The sequence below is a fragment of the Hesperophylax consimilis genome, chromosome 29, assembly GCF_061612785.1.
Source record: "Hesperophylax consimilis isolate HC1 chromosome 29, BYU_Hcon_1.0, whole genome shotgun sequence".
Taxonomy (NCBI): Eukaryota; Metazoa; Arthropoda; class Insecta; order Trichoptera; family Limnephilidae; genus Hesperophylax; species Hesperophylax consimilis.
This window is the reverse complement of record NC_142864.1, coordinates 3,357,581-3,380,381: the sequence shown is the minus strand read 5'-3', so window position 1 is coordinate 3,380,381 and position 22,801 is coordinate 3,357,581. Positions and strand designations below refer to the sequence as shown.

Sequence of the window (22,801 nt, the reverse complement as noted above, 5' to 3'; positions counted from 1 at the left end):
TTAATGGAGGACTGAACGCAGTTTGCGCTAACAAAAAATTGTCCAAAGACGCAAAATTAGCAGTCCACAATGGAGTGCTGATACCTACCCTGATGTATGGAAGTGAGGCATGGAACTGGCAGAGAAAGGATGAAAATAGATTGAATGCTATTGAAATGAGATCCCTGAGGCGTGCGTGTGGTAAAACCATGTATGATCGTGTGAGGAATGTGGAAATCCACAAAGAGTGCAAGGCTGGTGTAAGCGTAATGAGTAAAGCGCTAAGATGGTTTGGGCATGTAGTTTAGGCGAATGAGCGAAGAAAGGTGTGTAAGGAGGATATATGATGCAAATACGAATGGTAGCAGAAGTCGGGGACGCCCGAGGAAGACATGGCACGATCAAGTGAATCAGATACTAGAGTCGGGCCATGTCAAGAGTCAGAATAATAGAAGAGTATGTATGAATGTGAATGAGGCAAGAAGTGTGTGCCAAGACCGAGTTGTTTGGCGGTCCGTCCTCTCTGCCTACCCCTGCAGGAAACGGCGTGATGGTTAGATAGTTAGTTAGTTACGAATGACAGGATTATTAAATGATTGTTGGAATAAAAGTGAATTAAAACAATGATACAAGGACTTGGTTAAGTCATACAAATGATTAATTTATTCATATTGGAGTGCTTTACAATTGAATGGTACATGTACATACAAATATTAATACAACGTCCGCATAAAATGGAATGGAGTTGATCATAAGTGTAATTGAGTTTAACGAATAATGGGAGAAATAGGAAAAATTATGAAAATTCTGCAATTGAAATGATAGAGCAATTGCGTAGGACAATGAGAACTTATGATAGAATAGGTACATTACGCTTGAGAGGCATGCAGTTAAATTTGTTGTAACCTATCCCTCTTAACCCCTTGGGCCTCCGGCAGATTTTATCAGAAGGTCAGAGTATTTAAACTTTGCAATAAAATCTAAATAATCTGAAAGTATACAAAACTAAAAACTGTTTTTGAAAGGTGGTGAAAAATGCTGTTAAATTATATTATTAGGAAAAAAACAAACACATTTCATTAGACAAATGTACTATAAACATTATCGTCACTCCACTTTTTTGTAATTTCATATAAAAATAATTAATATTTCATAGACGTGCACATTTTATTTTGTCTGTGGTTAACTTCTGGATTTGAATATAAAGCGTGGTGTTTTATTTTTCTAACACCGTTTAATTCACATTCATATCAACAAAGCATGTATCGTAAAGAAAGATAACAACGGAGCTCTCAGCGGCAGGACCATACAACTTATGATAGGCCACACAGATGACTTTTGTCACGGCAACAGTTTCTGTGATACTTGAAATATTAGTTTCCGTTACTGTGCACAGATGGCTCTAGTAAGTAACTATTCGGCATGGTAGATTGCTAGTTCACGAGCTTGTCTCAAGGTCAGGAAGATTTTAACATTACAAGACACCGGTCGTCGGCCACCTGGCTGTCCATACACACGATACCATTCTAAAGAGTAATTCAGTGTATTTCATTTCAAAAATAGATTGTATCGATCGTTCGTCTATGCATCGTTGAAAGCATAAAGTATTTGTATTACGTATTTAATCTACATTATTTATTATTATTATTCTACCGTTTTTCAAAATATGAATATGCAACTAAATGCTTGGTAGTTGCGCGTGAGGTTTAAAATTGAATAGCCTTAAATGTGTACCCTTCACCCCCCTTTGCCCCTTGTCCCCTTTCCTTGATCCGGGCCCAGAGACAAGGAGTATTGTTATCAGTTGTTATCGTTGCATCTTACCCGCGAACATTTCGTGTCATATTGAAACCCGCATATGTTGAACTCGGCCGTGACTATTTTGGAGCACACATCGTCCAGTGAAACGTTTTTACCCGCCGCAGTGAATTTCACTGTCTTGTTTTGTTTTGTGTTAAGTGTTAATGTTAATTGTATGCAAACTGATAAGAGAACAGAACCAGCGGCTTAAGGAGAACGAGACCAGGGTAAGTCTTTTGGCCTTTCCTACTCATTTTTCTCTTGCAAAACACTAAGGCAATTCAATTCGTTTTTATTTGTCTTAGTCTATATCGCATCCGCATTACCGCAACCCCCCGCACAATTGCGTACGAAAGATTTCCGCACAACCATCAAATTGGTCCTTCGAGCCGGATTATATTGTATTACTTTCGTTCGCAATTGCAATCTATAATCATTATTTGTACCAAAATCATGGCATTTGCATTATAAATGGGTTAAAATTTAGTCCGTCAAATAGTTATATTAAAAACGAATTACATTTAATTCCTCGTGGCAAATTATAGGTTGACAATAATTTAATCGTGTATGTAGGTACCTGGTTTAACGCAAGGAATCGTATTGTGTAAGTAGGTACTTGTATTCAATACTGAATTCTAATAATACGAGTACATACTTCGCTAGCGTTAAGTACGTAGGTATGTATTAACGACCGCTAATAATAGTTAGTAAACAAAAATAATAATTCAGTTGTTATTGAGTTTAATTTGGAAACACATATCAGAAGAATTGTTTACTTTAATCAATTACGCTAGCGTTAATTAAATTATAGCGTTATTTAAATTATAATTAATTATTTGGGTTAATTATTTATTGCTAAATACATAATGGCCACTAAAGAAAAAAAGTTGAGATTACTGACGGCTCAGCGAGATGCGTTAGATGCACGTCTTACTAAGTTATTTGAACTATCAAATAAAATTTCCGACTTGAGTATTCTAGAGGAGTTTCTTTCGTTAGTTGAAACTCTAGACTTGACTAGAAGTAAGTATGAGGACATATCTCAACAAATAAATATATTAAATTTGGAAATCGATTCAAACTTTGAACCTGATTTTGAAAGATGGTTCAAGTTCGACGATATGTACGGACATATCAAAAGAAAAATATCATTAAATCGGGAAAACACTTCGCGGGTGGTTAGTAAACAGAAAAAATGTAGTGTAAAACTCCCACCGATTGAATTGGCATATTTCGATGGGGAAATAAAAAATTGGCCCATATTTTATTCAAGTTTTATTAACACCGTACACAATAACGATACACTTTCGAATTCAGAAAAGTTATATTATTTGTTGGGAAAAATTAGTAACCGTGTTAAATCAACGTTCGCCGGGATCATTTTGTCGCCGGAAAATTACGAAATTATTTTTAACTCGTTGATCGATAAATATAACGACAAAAGAGTAATATCTTCTGCATACATCGATCAAATTTTGGATTTTAAATCCTTTGCTGTTGCAAATATTAATAATCTGGAATCCTTCATTGATCATTTTGCGTCAGCTGTGGCAGCCGTTAAAAATGTAAATTTAGATAATTTGTGTGACTTTATTTTCTTACACATTGCATTGAAAAAACTTGATATGGACTCGGTGAAAGGATTCGAAACATACAATCGGGAAAATGAATTCCCCTCGTTTGAAGAATTGGTGAAATTTGTGCGTGAACAAATTAAGATCTTGCAAAGAACCGGTTCTTCAAGAAAATCGGTGGAAAATAAAAGTGAAACGTTAAAACGGTCACAAAAATCGACGCATGCCTATATGAGCGCTGGTAGTGAGGAAAATCGTCAGCCTATTAAATGTTTACTTTGCAATAATCTATCGCATGGAAATTTGTTTAAATGTTCAGAATTTAAACTTTTTTTAACTTAGTGATAGACATAAGGCTAGGACTTGCAATTCAAATCAAAATTGTCATAAGTGTAATGACAAGTTTCATCATACAATGTTACATTTTGAAGAACAGGGTGCATCACACAAGGGGCAGTCAGACTCTCAAAATGCCCAAAGAATTGAAAACCAGAAAGCTGATCAATTGAATGATCCAAAACCGGGCTGCTCCAATTCTGATGTAGCTTTGTGTACTTTTTCAACTGTTCGATCTCATAATCTAAAGACTCATTGTACTGTATTGCTGGCTACCGCACGAGTGGGAATAATAGACGCACAGGGAAATGAACATCTCGTTAGGTGTTTATTGGACAGCGCATCTCAGAGCAATTTTATTACTCGGGATTGTTGTAGAAAATTAGGATTTTTTGAATATCAACGCCCGTCTTGTTCCACCGTTAAGGGTATTGGAGGTTCGTCTAAGCCCATTACAGGCTCCATACAGACCGAAATTTACTCTCGTTTCAATCGAGCAATAAATTATAACATTACTTCATTGATTGTGAATAAAGTTACAGAGCGCTTACCTACCGCCAAAGTTGATGTACCTTCATTGTCATATTTGAATGACTTACCGTTGGCGGATGAGTCATATGGAGAACCAGGAGAAATTGACATGTTGCTAGGAGCCCAGCTCTTCCCGCATCTCCTGTTGTCAAAAAGGGTTCAAGACCCTTTTCAGAGGCATAATCTGCATGCTTTAGAAACAGTTCTAGGATACGTTATTTTGGGATCAGCACCAACTCGGGTTGAGGATAATGTTAGCGTATCTTGTTGTGCCATGCTAGAAGAACCAGATGATATTTGTCTCAAAAGATTTTGGGAATTAGAAGAGGTAAACGTACCGTCTATTAAAAGTCCTGAAGATCGTGAATGTGAGGAAATATATCAAAGAACAACCACAAGAGACCCTGAAAATGGAAGATATATAGTAACTTTGCCATTTAAAGGGGATGTTTCAACCCTTGGGGATTCATTTGCAATGGCAAAGAAACGTTTTTTATGCCTTGAACGTAAATTGGAAGCCTCTCCAAAATTAAGAGAAGCTTATAATAATATTATCAATGAATATTTAGAGAAGGATTATTTGACTCTCAGCACTTCAAATGAAGGAAATGAGATGCCTTCATACATAATTCCGCACCATGGAGTTGTACGAGAGGATAAAATCACGACCAGTTTGAGAATAGTCCTGGACGCTAGCGCAAAAACAAGCACTTCCGTGTCATTGAATAATATTTTATATAGTGGGGAAAATTTACAGGGAAATTTATTTAATATAATTATGAATTTTCGTGTATTCCCAATAGCTCTTTCAGCTGATATACGCAAAATGTTTTTGTGTATAGGAGTGAAAGATAGTGATCGGAGATATCAACGAATCTTGTATCGCTTCTCGCCCAGCGAAGATATTAAAACTTATGAGTTTAACCGCGTTTGTTTTGGTCTTACATCCAGCCCATTTCAAGCTTTACGCACTATCAGGCAATTGGCCTCCGATGAAGGAGATGCTTTTCCTGAGGCTAAGAAAATTATTGAAGAATTTTTATATATGGATGATTTTGTATATAGTATGGAAACTGAGGAGGGTGCAAAGGAAACGTCCTCTCAGTTAATCGCATTATTGAAGACTGGCCAATTTGACCTTGTCAAGTGGACCAGCAATTCGCAAAATGTTCTGGAATCTATTCCAGATTCGCATCGCTTATCAGCGATAAAGGAATTTGATGAAGTAAGCATGCATAAAATATTGGGCTTATACTGGTCACCAAATTCCGATTTATTCTCGTTCGTCACTTCTACACCTAAAACAGGTTGTACAAAACGAAATATATTGTCTTGTGTCGCAAAAATATGGGATATTATGGGCTTCATCGCGCCTGTCGTTTTATATGCCAAGCTTTTAATTAAACAATTGTGGCTACACAAATGCGATTGGGATGATGAGCCTCCCGACGATATTGTAAGGATATGGACGCAATTCTGTGAGGAACTTTCCTCACTGAATAGAATACAAATTCCGCGTCATACTGGCATCACGTCCAGTAGCATCGTAACCATTGTTGGTTTCGCAGATGCCAGCGAAAAGGCATATGGAGGTATAGTGTATTTCCATGTCCAAAATCATGAAGCAATTTCGGTACATGTTGCTTGTGCAAAATCGAAGGTTTCTCCTGTGAAAATTGTTTCTCTCGCACGATTAGAACTTTGCGCTGCATTAATACTTGCAAAATTAATGCATAACGTAATAGAAACCTTAGAAAAACGCTTGAAAATTGAAAATATATACGCATTTACTGATTCCACTGTAGCACTTTGTTGGATTCAGTCTTCTCCGCACCGTTGGGGGACATTCGTGGCTAATAGAGTTGCTAAAATTCAATCTGAATTATCAGCTACCTGTTTAATCATATCGCAGGCACAGATAATCCCGCTGATTGTCTGTCACGAGGGCTTACCCCCAATCAGATTTTAGATCACCCGCTATGGTTTCATGGCCCACCGTGGATGAAATTTAGGCCTGAACGGTGGCCCATTACCACATTTGATGTCAACATGGTCACAGAACCACCCGAACAGAAGTCTATTTCGTTAGTAATGACTTCTGGTTTAGAAGAATATGATATTCTAACCCTGTCAAAGCGCTTTTCCTCGTGGAATAAATTATTACGATGTTTGGTTTACGTATTTCGTTTTCTTAAGGTGTTGCCATATCGAAAATATATACGTGGGTCAGATTTAGAGTTCGTTGAGCTTAAAATATTGCGCGAAATACAACGAGCGTACTTTCCCGGGGAATTGATAAATCTACAACAAGGAAAGACGTGTAAACCCGTATTTCAACGTTTGAGACCGTTCTTGAATGACGGAATCATAAGGTTGGGAGGTCGTTTAGTTAATTCGGATTTAAATTATGATCAAAAGCACCCCATAGTTCTCCCGCGAAAGGATCACGTTTTAAATTTGTTGGTTGATCATTATCATAAAATTCATTGTCACTCGGGTCCCGCATTATTAATGTCTATTTTGAGGCAAAAATATTGGATACTGTCAGCCCGTAGTTTAATTCGAAATCGAGTACATAAATGCAATTCGTGTTTTCGGCTACACCCTAAAACAATTGCACCTTTAATGGCGGATCATAGAGATTGTCGTGTCATTCAGTCTATAAAACCATTTACGCATGTGGGTATAGACTTTGCCGGGCCTTTAAGGGTAACCGTATCACGTGGACGTGGAATTCGTTCTCAAAAGGCGTATATTTGCTTATTCGTGTGTTTGACAACAAGAGCTATACACCTTGAATTGGCGTCAAGTTTGAGCACCGAATGTTTTCTGAACGCATTCAAACGATTTCTTTCTAGGCGTGGTCCTGTGTCAAATTTATACTCAGACAACGGAACTAACTTTGTAGGAGCCAAGAGAAAATTGAATGAATTGCACGCATTTTCGTCATCTTCACATTTTGGTGAAGAATTCGCAAGTATTTTGGCCAATAATAGAATAAGCTGGCATTTGAATGCGCCAATAGCACCCCACTTTGGAGGAAATTGGGAATCCAATATTAAAAGTATGAAGACTCATCTTTTTCGGGTAATAGGAGATCAGATTCTATCGTTTGAAGAGGCAACTACAGTACTTGCACAAGTAGAAACCATTCTGAATACGAGGCCATTGTGTAGAACGCTCTCTTCAGACCCCTCCGAGCCCCTTGCGTTAACGCCAGCTCACTTCTTGACGACAACTCCCTTAAAAAACCTGCCCGCCATGGAAATCGAGAAGGATAATTTGAACCTTCTATCGCGTCATGATTTACTCGATAAATTAATTCAATCATTCTGGAAGCGATGGAGATTAGATTACTTGCATACTTTGCAAGTACGTCCAAAATGGAATACTCCTACTAATCCAGTAAAGGTCGGCTTAGTAGTAATAGTGGGAACTGAAAATGCCCCACCATTACATTGGCCGTTAGCTATTATTGATGAAGTTTTCCCCGCAAAAGATGGAGTAATTCGTGTTGCTCGTGTCAGAACAGTGCTGGGATCTTATATTCGCCCAGTAATACGGCTATACCCTTTGCCAACTCAATAGTAGTCTAGTAGCATTAGGTTTAGTCAATGTAGGTTAGGAAATTTAGGATAACTGTAGGTTATGTTAATTTGTTTATATGATAAATGCCATGACAATGCGGTTTTAAAAGGGGTGATTTCGCACCCTTTCAAGGCGGGGGGGATAGTTGCGCGTGAGGTTTAAAATTGAATAGCCTTAAATGTGTACCCTTCACCCCCCTTTGCCCCTTGTCCCCTTTCCTTGATCCGGGCCCAGAGACAAGGAGTATTGTTATCAGTTGTTATCGTTGCATCTTACCCGCGAACATTTCGTGTCATATTGAAACCCGCATATGTTGAACTCGGCCGTGACTATTTTGGAGCACACATCGTCCAGTGAAACGTTTTTACCCGCCGCAGTGAATTTCACTGTCTTGTTTTGTTTTGTGTTAAGTGTTAATGTTAATTGTATGCAAACTGATAAGAGAACAGAACCAGCGGCTTAAGGAGAACGAGACCAGGGTAAGTCTTTTGGCCTTTCCTACTCATTTTCCTCTTGCAAAACACTAAGGCAATTCAATTCGTTTTTATTTGTCTTAGTCTATATCGCATCCGCATTACCGCAACCCCCCGCACAATTGCGTACGAAAGATTTCCGCACAACCACTTGGTTTTGATTAACGGTATTCTTAACAACTCGTCAACATACGAAATTTTTAATCTTAGTCATTAGCTCCCCGTACTTGCAAACATAACCCCGCCAAATATAAGAATACAAGAAGGCTCTACAAAAAAGCACAATACCTTTGCACGAAGATGTTGTTTCCCACCCGGCATGTCGCTTGAAGTCAGAAAGCCCTTCTGGGCGGAAGGAGAGAAGCTCCTCCGATTACCTCTCACCCCAGAAGATAGGTGGAAACTTGAGTGGCAAACGGCCAACGTGGGAAATGCCCACCTCATACAGGACCCCACCGAGAGACAGCCTGGGTTCTTATTGCCTCGCAAAACGTGGTCCGCCATCAATAGGTTAAGGTGCTCCCATAGCCGCTGTGTCCACATGATGCACGGATGGGGCCTTAAAGAGTCGGCGATGTGTGAATGTAGTGCGGTCAACGATTCCCGCTCCATTCATTCCCCAGCGGGATTGATGAGGTTCACATGGCGACGCCTGAGGCCCTAGACTGGCTCGCAGACCTAGATGTCCCCCTCTGACCCCCCCACCATACGAAAGAAAAAGAAGAAGCTGTCATTAGACATTCAAACATAGCTGTGCGTGCAATCTTTTTACTGTGCGGAAAATCTTCGAAAACTAGAAACACACATCGACGTCAAAGGGTTAGAAAGAGGATCTGGCAAGAATTGGCCCTCGAAGAACCTCGATGCAGAAATGGGCACAACACAATGAAATATTTTATCATTTGTAGACATTTGTGCAGCTCAATGTGATACGACATTTGTGTGAATGTATCTATTTTCTATTATTCCCGCAAATATTGCCAAAACGATAGACAGAAGAGGTTCTACTCTAACCACACCAACATTCAAAATCCATTGCAGTACATGCACATAAGTGCACGCACTTAGCACCGTGATGACTAAAATCATCACCGTCTGTAATTTATGTAAATGAATGTCTAACGCACCTCCTGTCCTGTTGCTTCTACGCGCCTGGATGACGGGATTCTCGTACTGCGTGCGGCGGTTGACGTGGTCGATGAAGTAGGAGCCGTAGCGCGGGCATTCTATCCTCTCCCAGCCGAAGGGAAGCTCGTCCTCGCGGCACTCGGCCAGACTCTTCTTGCGGAAGCGGGACAGGCGGGGGTCCAGCCAGTGCGAGGTGCCCGTGTTGTGGCTGGAATTACAAAATTCATCATTTTTATTAGTCTTATGACAAAATAGAACATCGACAAAACAGGACGTTGACAAAACAGAACATTGAAAAATCAGAATTTGAACAAAACAACATTTAAGAAAAAGTAGCCTAAACTAACCCATTATTTTGATTATTTGAAAAGTTTAAATGCACTTAAATTATGCAATTGAACTGCACATAATATCTGTGATTACTGATTATAGTTAACTAATATATTTCCAGTAGACCATAGATAACATACAGAAATGCAGAGTAATATTCAATATTACGCCCCAAATAAGTAAAAGGTGGACCAATTTAGGTAACTAACATACAGAATTTATGCATTTATAAACTAAACAATATTTTATAAAACTTAAAATTATGGGATAAACGGAGAAATATAGGTGGATTTATTAGCTGTAACCTTTTGTTCGTCTACTATTAAAAAATCAGTTCTCTGAAAACTAGTTATTCTCATTGAGGTACATAGATAGTGTATATTCCTCGCAAAATCGGTGTAAAATGTTGTTCCCGTGCGGGAAGTAGGAAGAGGGGTGTGGCGGCTGTCGACGTCGCCCGAATCCTTTCAACCGCAAACGAACTCATCGAACAGAGTCACCGACTGCCAACATCAAACGCTAATTGAGTTTTTTAACATTAAAAAGCCAATTTACACTGATTATCTACTTATATTATTACTCTATCTTTTCCAGTTCGACTTGTACAATATCCCAGCGTGCTTGTAACCGACTAAAGCCCATGGTATCTCACAACGGACGATGAACCAACGTAAGCGGCTTATATTTTGAACGCCAATGCTGGCTCTATATACCTCAACAGTTATTCTGGGGAAACTGCTTATGGTAGATTATATAATATTTTTATAAATATATCTTTACATTATCTAGTAAGACAATACAATTTAAATAAATTATTTTTCAAAAAACAAGTAAGTTATTACGAAAACAGAATCGGCTCGAAAGCAGCGAAAATTTATCATCCGCGATCATGAACTTAAACCACAGTGATCAGTTTATATGTTTCCGTATATTTAGAGGTATGATTTTTGGAATAAGAGCGGCCAAATCCAAAACCGAATGTCCGTAAATATATATCGCTCAACGTTTATTATTTTAATACACAATCGCTCGAGAGGTTAATAACTTTGTGAAACAGATGCTATACGATCAAAAGAAGAAAGCAAGAAACTAGGTCACGTCTAACGGAATTTCAAAAAATTTAAAACAAACAAATTAAAATTGAAAGTGTACTTTAGTAAAAATGTTTACAATAAAACGTTTAGTTTGTGTGGTTGTGAAAACAGATGTTATTTTTTAAATAAATTAACTCACTAAGAAGTATGTACACACTTAGAAACCCCACACAAATTTACACTCACCACTACTGAATGTTTGCATGCAATACTTATATTCAAGGACTTTAATATAATTATTCCCCAGAATGTAATTATTTACTGTGAAAAACAGTGGGTCCAATTACAGTACATTATTAAATTGACCGACTCAAGTATCGGGGCTCTATAGAAACTCAAGTAAATCTGGCTTCCAACAAACTGGACGTCTTGCATAAGGATAGCCCATTCTTCAGCTGCTAACCCGACAATTGAATTTGGGAGCCACCTCTGGGCTACAGCCCCACAATTCTTGATAAACCTACTTGATTCTGTGCAAAGGAGTGCGGTCCGACTGATTGACAATCCATTGTTAACAGACCGATTGCCATCTCTAATGCGCAGACGCAATGTGGGCATGCTGAGTCTGTTCTGAAGGTATTTTAATGGAGCCTGCTCTGAGGAGATGACATGATTGATTTAGCATCATTGATCCCCGATGAACCAGCGCAAAAATTGAGACGCAACCTTGTTGCTAAGAAATATATATATCCCAGCCTGAAACGGTCTAATAAAAGTTTTTTTATTCACTTTTTTATTTATTTTATATTATAGAAACAGACAGTACATGATTTACAGAGATGAAACAATATACAGGAATAAGATATTTCATGTTGGGTACCTATGATATGTTTCCTTGTAATGTCTGTTAAGTGGTATGTTTATTCCTTAATTACCAGGTGAAGTGTGTAGTTTATAGGTGTGTGTGTGACGTGTGTAATGTATGTGTGAGTGTTTGTGTGTGTGTGTCTGCATGAATACGCATTGAATAGTTTAAATTATTGACATGATGCCACGTTTGAATTTGGGCAGTGAATCTGAAAAAATGTCAATGTTAGAGTTAAGACAAATATTATTTAGAGTATGAGGAGCTCGGTTAATTGGCGAATTAGATGCTTCGCCAGATGCTATCTCATTTTGTATTACGGTGATAAATATGATTTAAACTGGTTATTTCAATACGCGCTTTTCGGCGTTCAGTGTATGACTGATGTCGTTGATTATCCAAAGCATTCTCAAAACCTTCTGGAGTCAAAAATATGGTCATGTGATTAACCTCCAGCTCGTCGAAATGATAACTGGATTTCATGTTAGGTCAAGTCTATCAAATTGAATGTCTATGGCCCCACCCAAATTTATACTCAAGCTACCATTGTTTGCATGCATCAAAATACTTAAATTCAAGGACTAATAACTAAAATATAATTATGAGAAATATTGTTACACCCTCTCCCTCTAGTGACATCAGGGGAACCAGAAACTATTAATTTTCTACGGTTGTGTCTTTTATTAAATTTACTATTCAAGGGACTTATTAATATATAAATTAATTATTAATTTGTGTAAAGTTATATGAGGTTAATTTACATATTTCAAAAATTTATTTTTTATCTAACTCCACAAGTAGACAGATACATATTAGATAGTCTCACTTTGCCCTGATGAAAGACCACCATTTGGAATCAAAACATCGCAGAATAGAAATAGCTTAGACGTGTTTGGTTACCCCTCTACCGTCGTCTCACAACGTGCACCAAGAATTGGTAATGCCATCATATGAGGATCTTATGGGGTTATATCTTGTGCGATATTCACATAAAAAGAGTTCAATTTACATAGTTAAAATTTGTTGAACTCTTTTTATTTTATAATTCAATATAAAAAGAATTCAATTTACATAGTTAAAATTTGTTGAACTATGTAAATTGAACTCTCTTTATTTTATAGTTCAACAAATTTTAACTATGTAAATTGAACTCTTTTTATTTTATAGTTCAACAAATTTTAACTATAATTGAACATATGTTTATGTTCAATTTACATAGTTAAAATTTGTTGAACTATGTAAATTGAACGCTTTTTAATTTTATAGTTCAACAAATTTTAACGGGCAAGCCACCCACCCAGTGAAGCCAACATTACTGGAAAACTTTGAAATGTAAAAAATATTGTACCAAATAAAAATAAAAATAAAAAAATTATGTAAATTGAATTCTTTTTATGTTCAATTTACATAGTTCAACAAATCTTATTATTTTAACTGCCTTTATATAATATAGTTATACAATATCCTCTTGGGGATCCAGCGTTTGAGGGTCATATATGAGCGGGCCGTCATATTTTATAAAAGTATTTTTATCTTTTTTTTCATCATGCAGAAATGCGTAATTTTTTGACGTTAATAATTCTTTCCAGTTTGCCTCAAATATTTGTACTGGAATCCATAAATAAATTCCAGAAAATAGCCAAAATTAATAATTCATATTTCGCAACACTATCGTAACAATTGGTTTAATTAAAAAAAATATTTTTTTATTATAGAGAGATACAAGTGAAGGTACAGTTTTCTTACAAATTTCCCAAACAAAACGAATGTGTTTTCGAAAAATGGAGTTCTCTCAATCTGTCTATGATTTGAGTAAAAATGTGGTTAGCGTTTTTGAGAACATTTTTCACGTTTGATATAAAAGTTTTATTATTTTGAAATACTATGTTTATTTTAAATGCATACACCAGAAAGAAATTTTATTTCTAATTACTAAAACAGTATTTTTTTTTAAAGAAAATTAAAAAATATTAAGTATATAGCGCATTTGAAATACACAGAAAACATTGCAAACTGAACAAAAGTGATGAAAGTAATGTAATAAAGCAGGCATTAGGTGGGAATGCTATCTCTGTTCTACCGGTATTTCAATGGAAGATGCTCTGAGGAAATAGCACCATTGATCCCTTCGGCAAAGGTGCATAGTGGGGAACACGCCAAACGCACGCTCATCATTTGTACACGGTTGACATTTGCCACATGAGAATGGGTAGTTTCTACAACTCATTCTTGAGATCAAAAGTCTCAAGATCCATGTTCACCCCTTCCTCTCCTCAAAAAGACTCTCTACACACCATCCCCAATCATGAAATAGCAAGGCCATGAGGGAATTTATTTTCCTCAGTACCTCCGTGTTGCGTTGAGGAATACTTGGAGCAGGTGGATGAGTTTGTGTATTTAGGAAGTACGAGTATGTTCTAGAATGATGGGAAGGTTGACTGAAATATTGAAAGAAGAGTAAATGCAGGTAACTCCATTAATGGAGAACTGAACGCAGTTGGCACTAACAAAAAAATGTCCAAAGAAGCTAAGCTAGCAGTCCACAATGGAGTGCTGGTATCTACCCCGATGTATGGAAGTGGGGCATGGAACTGGCAGAAAAAGGATGAAAGTAGACTGAATGCTATAGAAATTAGATCCCTGAGGTGTATGTGAGAAATATGGAGATCCACAAAGAGTGCAAGGCTGATGTAAGCGTAATGAGTAAGATTAAGAAAGGGATGCTTAGATGGTTTGGGCATATAGAGCAAATGAGTGAAGAAAGGAGTGTAAGGAGAACAAATGACGCAAATGCGAATGGTAGCAGAAGTCGGGGACGCCCGAGGAAGACATGGCACAACCAAGTGAATCAGATACTTGAGTCGGGCCATGTCAAGAGTCAGAATAATAGAAAAGTATGTATTAGACTATGTACAAATGTGAATAAGGCAAGAAGTGTGTTCCAAGACCGAGTTGTTTGGAGGTTCGTCCTCTCTGCCTACCCCTGCGGTGAAACGGCGTGATGGTTAGTTAGTTAGGACCTCCGGCGTGGAGGTAATAGAAAAAAACACAATTTAAATTAAAAATAGGTAATAGTAAGAAAACAAATCGGGTAATAACGTAAGAAGCGCCATGCTTGGTCAACCGAGAAATTGTGAATTTTTATTGATGATTTAATCAGACGTTGCATTACCTATACTAACTTCACTAAAGCACGGGAAACATATTCTCAGGGAATGAATAGAAAATTCTGTTAAATATTATACAAATAAAGAACATAGCTACATCAGATAAGCAGTGAGTTCATTAGATTAACTACAGAGGTTGCAGGTTTAATACGCGGAGAGGGCAAATAAAAAATACACGCATTGACATTGATTAAATTATTAGCTGAAAAAAAATTATACAAAGAAAGGCATTATATTTCATACTTCTATCAGAGTCTCAAAATTGTTTCAGTGAGAGCAATTCTGTGGTACAAAATTATATTTCAGCATATAAATAACCCCTTATATATATAAACAGGCTGGATAGAACACAATCATAATACTCGTTTTAACTTTAATGAAGGACTTATTGTACCTAAGCATACACATAAATATGGACAAAGAACGTTAAAGTATATGATTCACAGTTGTTTTAATATGTTACCTGCTGAAATTAAAAACTGTGCCCAAAACAAACAATTGGTGAACTTACTGAAGACTTGGGTTACTGAAAGAATTCATTTGTATTAGCTTACAATGATATATTATTCTAAAGACTTTTAAAATTGTTATTTATGTTTTTCATAATTTTCTTTTGCTATATTTCAGTAAATTTTTTAATTTTTTGTTTTATACGGGGACCGGATAAATCATCAAAATGATAATTCATCACATCTTTAAAAAGTTATATAAAGTCAAACAAAAACTTTATTAACTGAGTTAAGTAGGTTAGGTTAAGTTAGGTTTAAATATTTATTTTTTCATCGTTTTTAATGACTTTATATCACTTTTTAAATGTGTGTTGAATTGTCGATGTGTTGATTTATCATGGAACCGTTTTATACATATAATTGTAAAAATGTAACTGTAAACTCACTATAATAACATTTATAATGTAAAGAACCCGTTAGACAAACTGCTAAAAAGCAGTTTATCGGGACTTTTTTTGCCTTATATTTGTTAAGGCGATACCTACGTAGCAATGCAAAATCATGTGTTTTTGGTTTGAAAATTTGGTCGCCTAGAAATGTTTCAGATGCTTTAATTAAATACTGCGAGTAGAATACATCTTGGCCTTTGAAATAATCCAGTATTTTTTAGGTAAGTCTTTTTATAAAAAATAGAAAAAAAAATAATGTATAAGGCCTATGAAAACTGCTTTAAAGTTCAAAATTTCCTACTTTCGAACCCATTTTCGGTTATGATTTTATTGTATAATGTGGAAAATTAAGTTATTTATAAAATGATCGAAAAAAATTAAATATTTATGCCTGAACATCCACAAAATAAAATAAAAGGCACTTTTTGGCCATGTTCTTTTCTTGCATAAATCAAAATAGGCGGATGGTGTTAAGCGGAAATTTAAACCTTATCGCGCCATCTACGTAAGGGTTGTTATTGATAGCGGCCCAATTTAAAATATTACACGACGTAGTGCATCGCCTTAAGTGTGTAAAATATAATTTAAAAAATCCATCTTCCATATAAATCTACATAAATAAAAATGTAAATGTTCGTTTTTTCAAAATCTTAAATCTTTTAAAGATCTTCACAGATTGTTTTGAAATTTTAACACAACTTTGCATTCGAAAACGCGTGTGTTTTTATATATCTACATTATATAGATGTCACCATGAAGAAGAAAAAACACGCTTTTATTAAATACAGCGCTTTGGACGTAAACGCAACACGCGCTATTGTTTCTCTATCTGCACAGATAGATGAGCCACAGCAAAGTGTAGTGGGATATAGCTAATATAGGAACAAAATTACATTTAAAAATAAATTTAAATTGTTACAGATTAGGAATGTAATCAAAAATGCTTCGTCAGCTGGAAAAATAAATGAATAGAAAATGTTTGAAAAATTCAAACCAATGCCACATAATTCACCACATATATTTATGTATGCTACATTTTGTTGCGCTACACAAAAAAACATTTAGTCATGCTACATAATGGAGCTACTGTGTTCGCATTAGGCACACACATGGTCTTCTCATGCAAACCAGATTAGAAAGCTGTAACAGGTGGCTGGGATGAAGTGATGCATGAATTAGTGTCATTACCATGTGAATCAGGTGATAATATAGGCTGAAGATGGGTATTGCAGTTTTCACTTGATTGGCAGAATTTTAACCCCTCCAGTGCTCGAGGGTCATATATGACCTTCATAATACATAATTTATAATTACGTAATTTGATGTTAGAAAGAGAAATAATAATTCTTTATAGTTTGCCTCAAATATTTAAACTGGAATCAATACAAGGTTCACAGAAACCTTATTAATCCCAAAAGCAAACAAAAGTATATTTCAAAAAGGACCACACTACATGGCCATTAAAGTATATAACAACCTTCCACGTAGCATCAAACAAATAACCGACATACTTAAATTTAAATCATCACTAAAAACATTTCTATTAAATAAATGTCACTACACTTTAAATAAATACCTTACATAAATTAAACAACAAGGCGATGCACTACGTCGGGTAATATTTTAAATTGAGCTGCTATCAATAACAACCCTTACGTAGATGGCGATAAGGTTCAAGTTTAAACACCATCCGCATGTTTTGATTTATGCAAGAAAAAAACATGGCCAAAAAGTGCCTTTTAGTTTATTTTGTGGATGTTCAGGTATAAATATTTAATTTGTTTTCGATCATTTTATGAAAAACTTAATTTGCCACATTATTCAATAAAATCATAACCGAAAATGGGTTCGTAAGTAGGAGATTTTGAACTTTAAAGAAGTTTACATAGGCCTTATACATTATTTTTTTCTGGGCTTATAAAAAGACTTATCAAAAAAGTACTCGATTATTTCAAAGGCCAAGATAGATAGGCCCATCTGAAACATTTCTAGGTGACCAAATTTTCAAACCAAAAACACATGATTTTGCATTACTACATGATTACTACGTATGGCATCGCCTTAACATGTAATTGTTGGGTTATGTAATATAATATGTATTTGTTGGGTTAGCTGGAAGAATAGGATGTAACCTATAAGCTATACCCTTTGTACTCTGTATTTTTGTGCAATAAAAGGTTTTTTTTTAAATTTTGAATTTGAATCCATTAAGAAAATCCTAAAAATACTAAAAATGAACAATTCATATTTCGCGCCGCTATCGTAACAATCAGTTTAACTTTAAAAATTATTTCTTATTTTTTTATTTTATGAAGTGAAGGTACAGTTTTCTTACAAATTCCCCAAACAAAACGAATGTGTTTTCGAAATATCGAGTTCTCTCAATTTGTCTATGATTGCAATAAAAAATTAAGTAAAAATGTGGTTAGCGTTTTTGACAACATTTTTCACATTTGATATTAAAATTTTATTATTTAGAAATATTCATGTTTATTTTAAATGTATACACCGGAAAGATAATTTTATCTAGTTTCCAAAACAGTATTTGTTTATACGGAAAATTAAAAAAATATGATTATATGGTTCCATGATATTTCATGAAAATAAAAATTCAACACGCCTTTAAAAAGTGATATAGAGTCTTTAATAGTGATGAATCAAAAACTTAGTTTAGTGGTTACCTATGTAACCTATTTAACCTAGTTTTTGTTTCATCACTTTTCATGACTTTATACCACTTTTGTAGGTGTGTTGAATTGTCATTTCGATGATATACCCGGTCACCGTGTATGTATATATAGCGCATTTGAAATACACAGAAAACATTGCGAACTGAACAAATGTGATGAATGTAGTGGAGGGTTAAATAATAATTCACTACTCTCTCGGAAATATGTCGCTTGATTTTCCAATTACTAATAGTAGAATCTGCTGTTATTTTAACTAGTTTAAAGCAAAAAATCAAGCTCTTTAATTCGCTGGTTTTCATATGTCAAAGTGCCTAGACTCATCTCAGATAACGCGTTGGTTCATCTTACCCTTACAAACTCAGTTACCATACTGTCATCTAGCTTGCTTTCCCTGACCATTTTACCAATCCACCAGGGTTAATTATTAATTATTGCTGTAGGACATGCCAGTTAGTCCTCTGTGCATTCTCAGGCGTTAAGCATGCAACAGAAAAGTTTCTGTTCGTTTCGTTCTGTCACGTTTTTTGTTTAAGTACGTTTACAAAATGAAGTCTTCCGCAAGCGCAAACATGACATGACGTATTCGATATTTGTTTGTTTTTATGGAATACCTGTTTTGTTTAATAAAGAGGAGACGGCTTACATAATAGTTCCCGTGAGCACGTAATAAGCCTATTGTGCTATCTTCCATTCTACCTGATTCCTTTAACAGTAACTCGGTCACTTTGATAAAGTTCACCAGATTTGTCATTGGATATGTGGCTCCATAATGTGTCTTCCCAGGTATCTGAGCTTCATTCCCAACAGAGCGGGTACCGTAAGTGTATTGGAGTCTCTTCATCCTCTTCGCATTTCCTGCATCTGTTGGTGTTTTCCACTCCCGACAACTACACGTGTCTCCTGAGACGGCAGTGTCCCGCAAAACCAGTAAATACCTGTTTTAATTTCGAGCATATTTTGTACATAAGCACTATAATCCACCGCTTTCATTAATTGGACAGTCGCCCTGTTTTTGGAGTAGCGGATTAGTGAGAGACTACTGTATATTGCATTCAATCTCCTATTCGTATATAATCTGTATTGCCTGCATTCTGACCGCTGTTCCAAAGCATTGGGTTCTCACTTCGGTATCGCGGATTCAATCCTCTATAATATAATTGCACAACCAACATTTTTCGATCCCTCCTGGAAAAGGACACCTTGCCCCCAGATTACTACCCGCTGCCCATTTTTTCTTCCCAGAACTTAATTTCCTTAAAATCACCCTTTACTCCTGAGCGAAATTATTTTGCTCAGGGTCTCTTGTATGTATTTAATGTAAAAAGCGTAAGGAATTATAATATTTTCAGGTCATTCGTAACCTGGGAACAGGACCAGCCACGAGCAGGCGCAATTGGAGCAGTCCGCTCCGGGCGCTGACTTGCCAAAGAGTCAAGGTGCTAATAATACCTAACGCCTAACACAGCACCCTTAAGGTTTTTACTAGTGCCAGGCGCCGTTTTTCTCAAGGCCGGCCCTGAGAAACCGTTGACCACATGTTCGGTGGTCTGTACCGCACCACATTCACACATCTCCGACTCTTTAAGGCCCCATCTGTGCATCATGTGGGCACAGCGGCTATGGGAGCACCTTAACATATTGATGGCGGACCAGGTTGTGCGAGGCAATGAGAACCCAGGCTGTCTCTCGGTGGGGTCCTGTATGAGGTGGGCATTTCCCACGTTAGCCGTTTGCCACTCAAGTTTCCACCTATCTTCTGGGGTGAGAGGTAATCGGAGGAGCCTCTCTCCTAATGAAAAACTATTTTATTGTATCAAGAGTCAGAATAACTTAAGGGTATGTTTGAATGTGAATGGACGAGGGAGCTTGTGCCAGTACAAAGTTGGGTAGGTTACATACATCATTCCGGCTTCGTTGCAGATTATAGACTGTCAACTTCATTCCTTCTTTTCCTAAAAATATCCCCCGCACAGGATACCCTAAGATGACAGAGCCCCAATGTGAATGTTGGTTAGGTTGGTCAGAGTGGAAGATACTACCAGTATCGCCCTGGTGTAAGACCACCATTCAAAATTGAAACGTTGCTCCAAATGGCTTTAGCCGTGTTTAGTGACTAGATCTGAATAGCCAGGTACTTCCCCACCTTCCTCTTTCCCTTCCCCACTTACCTTCAGCCTCACAACATCCCCCAATTGGGGATGCCATAGTCTCACTGGCTCCAGACGGGAGCAGTTGGGACTCTTGTGAGGTATTGACTATAAAAAAAAAATAAAAAAAAAGGACACGATTTCAAAATGAGTTTGTATGAGATACTCGAATGCTGAAATGAGGTGAGGTATGATGTTTAAGGGATGAAAGAGACAACAAGGAACTAAAATCTTGTGAAGCCAGCCAGAGTATTTATTCCTCAAAATATTTTCGTTATTTGGGGGTAGTGTGAGTTGGGATAGTGCTTGAGTTGGGATAGTGCTTGAGTTGGGATAGTGCTAGGAAGAAGAAGAAGGGGTTAGTTAGACAATTTCAGAGAAAGCAAATTCCCTAGAATATTTTTCGGATCCTGGGATAAAGTTTTAACATGAAAATGTCTCACCAACACATCCGTAGTAACGTAGATGTAACGAAACATTTAAAATTTCTGCGTGGGAGATTTGTAGTTTTTTTACATCAACTCCACACAGTAGGCCCTGAGGAAAATAATTCCTTCTCTGGCTTATGTCATCTTTGGGGATGCTGTGTGGAGGGTCCTTTGAGAGGAAGTTCTGGGAAGGAAAAATGTATGAGGGGTGGGTAGGATCTGGTGGATGACCGGATAAATCATCAAAATGATAATTCATCACATTTTTAAAAAGTTATATAAAGTCATGGAAAGTGATGAAACAATAACTTTATTAACTGGGTTAAATAGGTTAGGTTAGGTTAGTTTAAAAAAAAATTCCATCGTTTCTAATGACTTTATATCACTTTTTAAAAGTGTGTTGATTTGTCACTGTGTTGAGTTATCATGGAACCGATCTGGTGTTTCCAGGAGTGACAAGCGTGTGAATCTATCCCTCCTATGCATTCGCCGCCAAGATCTGGAAAAACCTCACCCCATGAACCCGGGCAACCCTGCTAAGTAACCAAACGTAGCAAACCACTTGGTGCGACCTAATTAATTGTTTCCGGAGCGGCGGTACCATACCCGCCTCCCAAAATGAAAAGTTCATCAAATAGTGCATCTTGTATGAGGTATTCAAGAGTACTCCAATAAGAGTATTGATTTTTTTTTTTTAAAGAAAGAAAGACAAACATTCCCAGTTTACGAATAACCTGACAATATTTGAAAATCTCCTACTACCACCACAGTAAGCTGAAAATGTTGCTTGTGTTGTGATGGAGGATTTAGCCGGCCGAGGAATTGAACACACTACGCCTGAGTGGGACCCAAGCGCGATGTCAACTCGGCCACCGACCGGTCTGTAATATCTGTAATGTCCTGATCATTCTCTGTGTTTCTCAACAATACTGTAGTTACAGCAAATTAAAATGAATGACAATATAATAAAGTTATTTTGTCAGCAACACAACGCCCGCTCAATTGGCTTAATTGCCTTCGAAATGATTAATTTATGACATCGGGTGGTTGACATTTCAATGAAATGCATTCCATTCGAGGAATCTTTTATTGGATTTAATCACATAGTTTGCCAACCGCACTAACTTCTACTTACTGAACTAACTTGATACATACTTTAAAAAAAGATGCGCAGAATCACATTTCAAGTATGTTAGTCGTAAGCCATAGTTGTAAGTCATATTATAGCTGTATTCTGTAAATACTTACTCGGTTATAATAATGTGCATAGCTTTAAGTCACTAGTTATAACTCTTAGTTAAGTCACTAGCCATTAATCTTAGTTATGACCACTAGTAGTAGATCTTAGTTAAAAGTCTAAGTGAAAGGGAATAGATTAAAAAATGTATAAATTAAGTTGTGCAACCTTGAGGTGATTATCTCACGAAAGCGGCGCTATAGAAATGATCTAATCATAATCATTATTTGAAGAACCTCTCATAATTATTTTTTGGACAACAATATGTTTGAATCAACGGTTACGAGTCTAGGGCATCCTCCGCATTCTCTGGAGAACCACAGGGGTCAAATCTAGGGCCTCTCCTGTTCTTAATATTAATTGACGATCTACAAGATTGAATCCAACATGCAAGTTTCTTGCTTTTTGCTGTTGGTCTAAAATTGTTTGTGAAGATTGTATTAAATTACAACTAGACTAGGATGCAACTTGAGCTGACGTTAATAAATCATAATTTAAGACAAAAATATGTTTCAATGACCATATGCACAAGCTCAAAAATCCTATTAAATTTATTTATAAAATATAGGACCTAAGGGGTAGTCTTTGATTCCAAA

At 36.6% G+C, this 22,801-nt stretch overlaps 1 protein-coding gene across 3 annotated transcripts in view; it reads right to left on the bottom strand.

The window, feature by feature from the left end:
* The window catches only part of LOC149409778 (membrane-associated guanylate kinase, WW and PDZ domain-containing protein 1-like), a 126,998-nt gene that overhangs the window by 74,274 nt on the left and 29,923 nt on the right, over nt 1–22,801 (bottom strand). For all 3 annotated transcript variants that reach the window (XM_089649379.1, XM_089649381.1, XM_089649380.1), the window contains exon 3: nt 9,409–9,617. In XM_089649379.1, the coding sequence (XP_089505505.1) occupies nt 9,409–9,617 (209 nt within the window). The remainder of the gene's footprint in view (nt 1–9,408; nt 9,618–22,801) is intronic.